This window comes from Tamandua tetradactyla, chromosome 15 (genome assembly GCF_023851605.1).
Source record: "Tamandua tetradactyla isolate mTamTet1 chromosome 15, mTamTet1.pri, whole genome shotgun sequence".
NCBI lineage: Eukaryota > Metazoa > Chordata > Mammalia > Pilosa > Myrmecophagidae > Tamandua > Tamandua tetradactyla.
This window is the reverse complement of record NC_135341.1, coordinates 54696883-54708159: the sequence shown is the minus strand read 5'-3', so window position 1 is coordinate 54708159 and position 11277 is coordinate 54696883. Positions and strand designations below refer to the sequence as shown.

General features: G+C 37.9%; 1 protein-coding gene across 2 annotated transcripts in view; it reads left to right on the top strand.

The window, feature by feature from the left end:
- The first annotated feature begins 4599 nt into the window (after positions 1–4599).
- The window catches only part of FBXL2 (F-box and leucine rich repeat protein 2), a 210464-nt gene continuing 203786 nt past the window's right edge, over positions 4600–11277 (top strand). For both annotated transcript variants that reach the window (XM_077129888.1, XM_077129887.1), the window contains exon 1: positions 4600–4698. In XM_077129888.1, the coding sequence (XP_076986003.1) occupies positions 4696–4698 (3 nt within the window). In that variant the 5' untranslated portion in view covers positions 4600–4695. The remainder of the gene's footprint in view (positions 4699–11277) is intronic.

Here is an 11277-nt window from a genome sequence, read left to right as displayed (position 1 = left end):
GATCCATGGAACGTCACTGTACAAACTCTGAACCCTAAGTTGAGCCGTGGACTAGTGCAATTATAAAAATGTGTTTTCATCAATTTTAACAGGTGTTTACTAGTGTTTGTGGGGGGGAGTGTTGGTGGTGGAGTGGTATATGGGAGTCCTGTATTTTATGCATGATTGTTCTGCAACCCCACAACTTCTCTAATAAAAAATAAAAATAAATAAAGAAAAAATTCATTTGGATGGAAAGAGACCTTGAATAGCTAAAAATATCCTTAAAAAGAAGAATGAAGGGGAAGATTAACACTTTCTAATTTCAAAGCTTATTATAAAGCCAGAGTGGTCAGAACAGCATGGCACAAAGAAGTATTGACTAATCAAATCAAATCTATAGTGCAGAAATAAATCTAAGGTCAACTAATCTTCGACAAGGTCCCCAAATCCACTGAACTTGGACAGAATAGTCTTTTCAATAAATGGGCATGGGAGAATTGGGTATCAATAGCCAAAGAATGAAAGAAGTACCTTATTTTGTACCTATACAAAAACTAACTCAAAGTGGATCAAGCACCTAAATATAAGAGCCAGTACCATAAAACTCCTAGAAGAAAATACAGGGAAACTTCTTCAAGACCTAGTGATAGGAGGTAGCTTCATGAACTTTACACCAAAAGCACAAACAAAAAAAGAAAAAAAATAGATAAATTGGAACTCCTTATAATCAAATGTTTTTGTGCCTCAAAAGACTTTGTCAAAAACGTGGAGGAAGCCAATTCCATGGGAGAAAATATTTGGAAATCATGTATCAGATAAAGGTTTGATATCCTGTATACATAAAGAAATAGTACAACTCAAAAGAACAAACAATCCAATTATAAAATGGGCTAAAGATATGAATAGGCATTTTTCTGAAGAGCAAATACAAATAGCTAAAATGCATATGAAGAGACGCTCGTTTTCATTAGCTATAGGGGAAATGCAGATCAAGACTACAATGAGATATCACTTGCCATATATAAGAATGGCTGCTATTAAACAAACAGAAAACTACAAATGTTGGAGAGGATGTGGAGAAATTGGAACACTTATGCAGTGCTGGTGGAAAGATATAATGATACAGCCACTATGAAAGACGGTTTGGCAGTTCCTTAGAAAACTAAATATTGAGTTGCCCTATGACCTGGCAATACCACTACTCAGTATATACTCAGAAGAGCTGAAAGCAGTGATGCAAAAACAGACATTTGCATACCAAATTGTGGCACTATTCACAATTGCCAAAAGATGGAAACAATCCAAGTGCCCATTTACAGATGAGTGGATAAACAAAATGTGGTATATAAATACAGATGGAATATTATGTAGCAGGCAGTTAGACAAAATGATGTACTGAAGTACATGCCAATGTGGATGAATCTTGAGGACATAATGCTGAGTGAAATAAGTCAGACACAAAAGGATAGATACTGTATGATTTCACTATTATGACCTTGGTAAAGGTAAATTCAGAGGTGTATAATATAGAATATAGGGGACCTAGAGATACAGAGAAGCTAGAGATGGGTGAACAGTTAACTAATGAGGTTGAACTTAAATGAGGGAATGGATAGACATGAAGGCAATTCATTAATGGGTCTATAAGTAATATTGCCATAGTGAAGATGAACATGGTTGAAAGGGGTTGTATAGAGCCATACATTACACCAATTAACGCTACAAATAATAAATAAGTTCTTGCATGAACTAGTTCAAAGGTATGAATCTTGTACAAAAAGTAAATAATAGAGGGATGTGGGGGGAAACTACAATAGCATGCTAAGGTCTATGCTTAACAGGAAGACATCATCAGCACCACAGCAATATCAAGGGTAAATAATTGGGGCAGAGAAGGGGGTACAAGAGTTAAGGGAGGTTCAGATTTTCTATTTGGTGAAGGTGAGTTTATTGGCTATTTTTTTGTTGGGAAATGAAAATTGTCTAAAATTGAGAGTGTTGATGATTGCACAACTAGGTGCAAATAATATGAAACATGGATTGTTACTGTGAACATAGTACATGTTGCCCAACGGAAGGGGGTGGCTGAAGAATACACTGACTGAGAAGTAGAATGGCAAACTGTGGTGTAATACATATGATTGAATATTGTGCGGCTACAGAAAGGAATGACGTCATGAGGTATGCAATGAGGTGAATGAACCTGGGGAACATTATGCGATGCAAAATAAGGTAGGAAGAAAAGAACAAATATCGTACGGCCTCTTTTAGAAAATACTTATAAGAAAATTGGAGCCTAGATTGTAAGCTCTTATAGCAGTCACATTTAGTCCAGATCTATAATTGTTATTTCTAGATTTTCAGATGCTGTGCTGTATATGTATAAACTGGTATTTCCTTGGAACTTTGGGTATCTGTGTAACACCTAAGACTCAGAGTTGGAGTTCTGCAGCTCGAAAGTCAGGATTGCCACATACAACCGTTAAAGAAACTGAAATCAGCCTTCAATTAGAGTTAAGAAAGAAGCTGGGATTGGGTTAGGAATAAGGTAAATCAGAATACAGGGATAAGGAGGACATTGTTTGTATTTTAGAACTTCATCTACTATATGAGACCAAAGAAGAGGTTTATTTTGTCCAAAACCTAAATTTTCTGCAGCACATAATCTAACTCAACCTGTCTGGGTAGTTCATTTAAACAACCCAAACACACAGAGCCCAGAATGGGAATGAATGCTTGTAATTCCATATAGTTTAATGTAATACCTGGACACATCCCCGGATATGTTGAGCAGATAATTTTAAAGTATTGGCAAAGTCCCTTAAGGGATGGGAGAAAAAATATGTAACTATTAAACTTTCGCACCTGGGAAGCCTCAATACTATGTCAAACATTAGGGACTCTCAAGCCAACAGGCCAAACCCTTGATCTTGAGGCTCACTCTTGTGAAGCTTGTTTACGTAGTGGAGTAGCTAAGCCTACCTGTAGTAGTTAAGAGCTACTTCCAGAAAACCTCTTTTGTTGCTTAGATGTGGCCTCTCTCTCTCTCTCTCTCCAAGCCCAGCTCTGCAAGGAAAATCATTACCCTCCCCCCCTACAAGAGACACAACATCCAGGGGATGAGAGTTTCCCTGAAAACATAGGACGTGAATCCCAGGGATGAGCCTGGCCCTGTATTGTGGGATTGACAGTGACTTCCTGCCCAAAAGGGGGAAAAGAAATGTAATAAAATAAGGTATCAGTGGCTACGAGATTTCAAAGAGAGTGGAGAGGCTACTCTTATGTAATCTTCAGCTAGATATTGCTATTTATCAAGGTTTGCCAACCCCCAACCAAAACCATTCCTGTCAACCCTCAAGAACTCTAGGGCTCTATTTGAGATTCTGCAAAACTTTCATGCACTATGATTTCTTTTCAGAAACCTGCAACCTCCAGACGGGTTCTCAGGTCAGATAAGCCTCGAAACCCAGAGGGGCCAGCCTCTCCAAGAACATCAATTAGTTCCATCCCCTTATCCCATATTACGGATACCCCTTTCCAACATTAAAAAGTTAGAATGGGCTTAGCCCAAATACCCCTTAAAGATTGGGAGAAGGATGAAAGGAGAAAGTGGAGTTATGTAGAGAAGATAGGATTTAACAAATGAGTATGATTGCCGAATCATTATAGTGATATTTCTTTTAGTCTCCAGTGTCTTAGAGCAACTAGAAGGAAAAACCTGAAATTGTGGAACTGTAACCCACACAAACCTCTGAAATCTGTTCTATAACGAATTGTTGCAGTGTGATTTGAATTTTATTGCTTTTTTGTATATATATAATATTTCACAATAAAAATGTTAAAAAAAAAAGGAAATATCAAGTTCCTTGTTGGATATAGTCAGGAAAAAATACATAGATGTGGGTATCTGAGGGTAGAGATGGCATTTTCTGTCATGGGCTGCTGTGATAACCCAGGCAGTGAGAAAAGAAGATTATTTTTGTTAATAGCTTTGGAATAAATGAATAAGGGCTGGGAGCAGAGTGAGGTTAAGGTAGAAAGGCATGCATTTCCTATTTGTAGAGTTAATGGGCTAGATCTTGTAAATACCTGAAGTTCCCTCCAACTACATTAAAAAGATCCAACAGATTACGGATTGATTTAATAAACTAGTGTGTTTGTTAAATACGTTACCTAGAATTGGCTTACAAAGATAATCTTTTTAATTGCAAAAAGTTGATTATGAGTCAACGTGTATGGTTTGTCCCATTTTTAAGAACATGTATTGCTTTGGCAGCTCGGAAGCAGACTAGTATATGAGCAATGGTTGCAGGAGGTTCTGGGCATACTATGGTTTTATTTTTTTAAATGTTATGGGTAGCTTTAAATGTGCCTTCAATAACCAGGTGTTACCTATGCAAACTGGTTTTTAGATTTAAGAAGTGCATAAAGCCCTTCTTCAATTAGACAGTCAGGTGAGGGGGGTTTAAACTGATCTGGGTAAGGATGGACCACAAACAAAGTAGGCGAGGCAGGAAGGCCCCGCCCCAAAACCAGGGGCAGGGCAGTCCGAAGGGCAACGCCCCTATGGGTCACGTGCTCGCAGACCGCCAATAGCCGCCCCCGAGCCCACCTTGGGGACGGGGCGGGGCGCCCAGCTGGCGTCACCAGGACAACGGGCGTCGCCAGCGCCGTGTGATTCCGGGCTGTGGGCGCTCTCGCGGCTCAGCGGCCATGGTGAGTTTGGGGCCCACGCCGGCCCGCCCTTCCCGGCCCTGGCGGGGTCCCAGCGGGGCAGCCTACTGGCGCTGGGCGAGTGGCGCTGGGGTTGTTAGGAGGCTGGGCCGCGGCCTGCGAGACAGCCCGGTAGGGCGGGTCGGGTCGGGGGAGAGGGACCCGGGGGAGACGGGAGTGTCCGCTTGCCCAGGGGCGACTGCGACGCTGGGTTTCCTGCTTCTGGATGTCTTGGTCACACCCTGGGCCCTTACCTACTGGGCGCCCGGATGGCGTGACGCTGACCATTTGCCCCGACAAGCCTGGGAAGCCACCCAGGGAGGGTGTGGTTTAAAAAATATGAACAAATATTCGTATTTACCTTATATTCCAAACTGTGTCCTTCCAGGTTTGTTTTTATGCAATTATATATAAATAATATGCACAATATACATTTCTTTGAAGTGTATCATCTTACAAGCTTTTTTGCCATGTAGAAATCTAAATTTGCACTTTTGGAGATCCTCCCTAATTTTTATTAAAATGGGTGGGGGTATGAAGTTGAATTTTTTTTTTTTTTCTGAGTGCTGTATCTTCACTATGGAATTTAATTCATAATCAGGGCATTGTAAACGTCTTAAGAAAGCATTACCTTTGTTCAGTAAACTTGAGCGTGAGTCGGTACACCACCTGGCTCTTATTAAGCTCCCTTCTAAAACCTGACTTGAAGACTCACCTGTCTGCTGAGCTGTCAGCTTGAAGAGACAGGGTTCAGGAAATTGCCTGATAAAGGTGTAATTTCTCCAGAGTCCTCTAAGAAGAGAGGAGCTGAGCGTTGCCTGGAGACTCACCCTTAGTATGAAATATTTGAGGGTGTATGTTTGTAGGGGTGGGTACTAGCAAACTGCCTAGTTTTAAGAAACAGTTTTTACCATGAGTAATTCAGTGGAGATTTGCTCCTTACATGCAGAGGGGTAAGTGCTGATGAGCTGAGAATGGTCCTCAGGTGTCACTTGGCATTTTTGGAGAGAACACTTACCATTTGGAAATGTGACTGGCTCTTTCTTATTAAGGGGAAGGAAGTGACTATGGTGGTATAAAAAAAAAAGGTGGATGATCTCAGTCTCTCCTTGACCCTGGAAAAGCAATTCTCAAGTATGTGTCCTTATAGCAAGAAAACAACATTACCCATAAAGGGCAGCAATGTCCACTTTATTTTGTTCGTGTTCCTTTTTAATTGTGAATTGTATTTAGGTGACAAAGTATAACCTACGAATTGTTCTTAGGAACCAGCAAGAGTTTCTAAGAATGAATTTTATAAAAATACGTGTTTAAAATGTTGCAGTGGTTAGCTTTTATGTGTTATCATTGTGAAAAGCCTTTACAGTCATAGGAAAAAGTCCAGGAATTATTTTCATAGTTCTCTGAAGTTTCATTTTCTCCTGTTGTCCATTTTCCTTTCTTCCCCTTCATCAGCTCCTTCCATCCTAACTCATGGTCCACCCGGTCACCATTATGATGGAGAATGGTTTTATGCACTCTAAAACAAAGGCATTTTACTGTACTTTTGTATCAGTGGTTGCTTTGTTGAACTTAGAAATATTTTGCCTTTGTGTATCTTTAAATATTAAGATTTAAACTCAAGGAAGAAGTTAAATTGATTGAGTGGTAAGATGATGCTTAGGTTCCAAGGAATGCCGGCAATGATGGGTATAGAAGGAGGAGATGAAGAGGGAGGCAGTAGAGTCCCCAAAACTGTGTTCACAATCACATTATACTTCAGTAAATGCTTGATTCTACTTTAGCAGTTAATATAAATGACTTTGTACATCTGCTTAACTATTTCTCAGTGAAACTTTCTTCATATTTCTGCTCCCTTTATAATAATGAGAGCGATCATTTATTGTGTACATTCTGTGTGCAAGACATTTTTTCCAAGTGCCTTATGTGTCTTATTTAATCTTCGGAAGACATTTTTCCAAGTGCCTTATGTGTCTTATTTAATCTTCACAATAACCCTAGGAGGAAAGTACCATTTCTGCATTTTAGAGATGAGGAAATTGAGGCACCGAGAGGTACAGTGACTTGCTCAGGTCACCCAGCTGATAAATTGAGCCAGAATTCAAACCAGGCAGTTTGTCTCAGAACCTGCTGTATGATGCAACCACGTGTTGTATTGTAATGTACAGTGTGTCATTGTATGCTACAAAAAATATGGAATATATTTGTTAGTAAATTAGTTTTCCTCTGTATTTGGACTTCAACTTTTTTTGAGCACTTAGGAATACTTGTATTTTGTTTTTCCTGGCACTGAGCTGGAAACTACAGGGTAGGCATGCCCAGCCCTCTTTCCCTTATCCTTTTTCTCCCCTCCTTCACAAAGATGAAATGAAGACAAATTATTAGGTCAGGGTTCACACACATGGCTATAATAGCGCTGAGAATTTTCCTTGTCACTTCAATTCATGTTCAGGAAATGACACCTGCTTTTTGTGAATCCCAATTATCAGTGCTTTATATAAAGCAGTTTATATTTGGAGATGTAGTAGTGTTTTGAAAAATAAAATTAAGATACAATTTTCTGAGTTTTTTCTTATATTTTTTATTATAAAATTTATACAAAAAGCATTGAATAATTATTTAATATTCATATGAATCAAATATATTTTGGACTCCCTACTACTTGTTATTATCAAGTTTTTTTTACTACCTTAGCTCATAAGACATTTTTTTTTTTGAAGTATACTATAACATTGTATTGAACAGCTTTCCCATTCAATCCATTCACTTGGACTTTTTTGTATTTCATCTCTTCCCTTTCTGTATTTGTCTGTGGTTAGGTTTCTCAAACGCAACATGGTGGGGGAAATATTTATTTGTAATTTTTCAAATTGAAATGATTTTCTTAACTGAGGTTTATAGAGAGTTTTGCTGTTTTTGCCATTCTATGGTATAGTTAAAATAATTTATATGATAAAAGTAGAAGTTTTTCTCTATGTTAATTTTCCTACTCTTTTAAAATTTTATTGTGGTGATATATATATGTGTATATATAAAACATAAAACTTACCATTTTAACAATTTTTAACTGTACAATTCAGTGGCATCAATTACATTTACAGTTTTGCACTGCCATCATATCCATTACCCAATCTTTTCTATCATCCGAAACAGAAAATCTGTGCCCATTAAGGAATAATTCCCTGTTCCTCCCTTCCCTTCTCCTCTGGTAACCTCAAATCCGTTTCTGTCTATTTGAATCTGCCCTTTTCTAGATACTTTCCATAATCATACAATATTTGTCCTTTTGTGTCCGAAAACATTTAGCATAATGTTTTCAAGGTTCAACTATGTTGTAATATGCATCAGAACTTCATTCCATTTTACAGCGGAGTAATACTCCATTGCATGTGCATAGCACATTTTGTTTATCCATTCATCTGTTTGTGGACATTTGTATTATTTCTACCTTTTGGTTATTGTGAATATTGCTGCTGTGCGCATTGGTATGTAAGTATCTGTTTGAGTCCCTGCTTTCAGTTTTTTGGAATATATACCTAGAAGTGGAATTGCTGGGTCATATGATAATTCTATGTTTAACTTTTTGAGAAACTGCCATATTACTTTCCACAGTAGCTGTACCATTTTGCATTCCCTACAACAATGCGTGGGGGTTCCTGTTTCTCTACATCCTTATCAAACGTGTTATTTTAATAATAGCCATTGCAGTGGATGTGACGTTGTATATCATGTGGTTCTGATGCATTTCCCTAACAGCTAATAATGTTGAGCATCTTTTCATGTGTTTATTGGCCATCTGTATGTCTGTTTTGGAGTCAACCCAATTTCTGAATTGGGTTCTTTATGTCTTTTTGTTGTTGGATTGTAGAATTTCTTTATATATTCAGATATTAAATCCTTATCAGATGTATGGTGTCTTAGTTTGCCATGACAAATTCCACACTATGAGTTGACTTAAACAATGAAAATTTACTGTCTGACAGTTTTGGAGGCTAGAAGACTTCCTCTTGTGGTTGGTAGTGTCTGATATTGGTTTGCTGTAGTCCTTGGGTTGACTTGCATCTGTGTCTCATGTTGCATGGGGATGCCTTTCCTTTCCCTTCCAAATTCCTGCTAATTTCCTGTGTCTGGTTCCTCCTTTTTTTTTTTTTCCTTTTTTTAAAGGCTTCTAATAATTCAGATTAAGTCCACTCTTATTCAGTTGGTTCACTGAATTAATTAATTACTTAAATGAATGGATTAATTACTTTAAGTAATTAAGTGATTACATAATGAATGGTTTAATTACTTAAATACCTTAGGTAATTCTAACATCTTCAAGAAATCTTGTTTACAATGGGCCACACCCACAGAATGCAGATTAAGAACATGTCTAAATTAGGGTACGTAATTCAGTCTACCACATCTGTTTTCTAAATATTTTCTCCCATTCTGTAGGTTGACTTTTTTCACTTTCTTGATTATATCTTTGCACAAAAGTGTTTATTTTAATGAATTCCAGTGTTTTTTTTCTTTTGCTGCTCATGCTTTTGGTATCATATCTAAAATCTACTGTCAGATCCCAAATCATGAAATTTTGCTGTATGTTTTCTTCTAAGTTTTATGCTTTTACTCTTATATTAAATTGATTCATCCATTTTAAGTTAATTTTTGTATATAGTGTGAGATAGGAATTCATCTTCATTCTTTTGCATGTGGATATTCAGTTTTACCACCAGCATTTGTTGAAGAAATTATTCTTTCCCCATTGAATGTACTTGGCACCCATGTAATAAATCAGTTGACATATGTGGGTTGATTTCTGGACTTTCAGTTCTATTCTGTTGGTCTATATGTCTGTCCTTAAGCTTGTACAACACTGTGTTGATTACTCTAGATTTGTCTTAAGTTTTGAAAGTGAGAAGAGTGAGTCCTCCAACTTTATTCTTCTTTTTCTAGATTGTATTGGCTATTGGGGGGCCCTTGCATTTCTGTATGAATTTAATGATTAATCATTCCATTTCTGAAAAATAAAAAAAGGTCTGTAATTTTCTTACTTTTGACAATATTGGTCTCCATTTATTTGTGCTAGGTGGGTGAAGCACGCATGTGTGTGTGTGTAAATTTTGGTAATTGTTACAATAGCTTTCTTTCATACAGCCTTTCCTCTGTGCTCAGTTTTGGACAGAAACATTTATCTCATTTGATCCTTCCAACATTCCTATGAAATTGATATTGTTCCCATTGCAGGCTTAGTTGTTTAAGCAATTTGCCCAAGGTCACAGAGCTGGTAAGTGGCAGAGCCAGGATTTGAATCCAGTCTGTCTGTCTCAACAGCTGGGATCTTAACTATTATACCATGGCTTCTTTCCAGACTAAAGGTGTTTCCAGGGTCTGTCATTAATGTGCTACAAGATTAAGAGACTCAATGTATTATCAGTTGAGTCAACAGGCTCTTTTTTTTTTTTTTAATGGGCAGGCACTGGGGAACGAACCCAGGCTCTCTTTTGTTTTATGAAAAAGTTTATTATGATGTTACCTAGTGACATCCTACAGATTTACATGGTTCTTTCTCTTTTTTTTATTAAACATTTTTATCATGAAATATATACAAAAAAGCAGTAAATTTGAAAGCACACTGCTGCAATTCATTATAAACAGCTTTCAGAGTTTTGTTTGGATTATAGTTCTGCAATTTCAGATTTTTCTTTCTAGCTGCTCCAAGACACTGGAAATTAAAAGAAATATCACTATAATGATTCAGCAGTCATACTCATTTGTTAAATCCTATCTTCTCTGTTATAACTCCTCCTTCTCCTTTCATCCTTTTTCCAGTCTTTAGGGGTATTTGAGCTATGCCCAGTCTTACTTTTTCATGTTTGAAAAGGGATATTGATAATATGGGATGGGGGATGGAACTAGTTGATGTTCTTGGAGAGGCTGGCTCCTCTGGGTTTCAAGGTTTTATCTGGCCTAGGAACCCATCTGGATGTTGTAGGTGTCTAGAAAGTAATCATAGTGCATGAAACTTTTGTAAAATCTCTGCTAGAACCATAGGTGTTCTTGAGGGTTGACAAGAATGGTTTTGGTTGGGGTTTGGCACACCTTGATAAATAAAAATATCTAGCTGAAGCTTGCCAAAGAGTAGTATCTTCCAGAATAACCTCTAGAGTCTGTTTGAACGCTCTCAAGTAGACTCTCAAAATGTAACCTTATTTTGTTACATTTCTTTCCCCCCTTTTGGGCAGGAAGGCATTGTTGATCCTATGGTGCCAGGGCCATGCTTGTCCCTGGGAGTCATGTCCCATGTTTTCAGGGAGGCTTTCACCCCTGGATGTCATTTCCTACAGGGTAGGGGTAGGTGGGTAATGATTTTCCTTCTAGAGTTGGGCTTAGAGAGAGAGAGACCACATCTGAGCAACAAAAGAGGTTTGTAGGTAACTCTTACGCATAACTACAGGTAGTCTTAGCTTTGCCACTACATAAATAAGCTTCACAAGAGTGAGCCTCAAGATCAAGGGCTTGACCTATTGACTTGGAAGTCTCTGATATCTGAGATAGTTTCAGGGGTTTCCCCAGTGATAAAGCTTAATAGTTGCATAT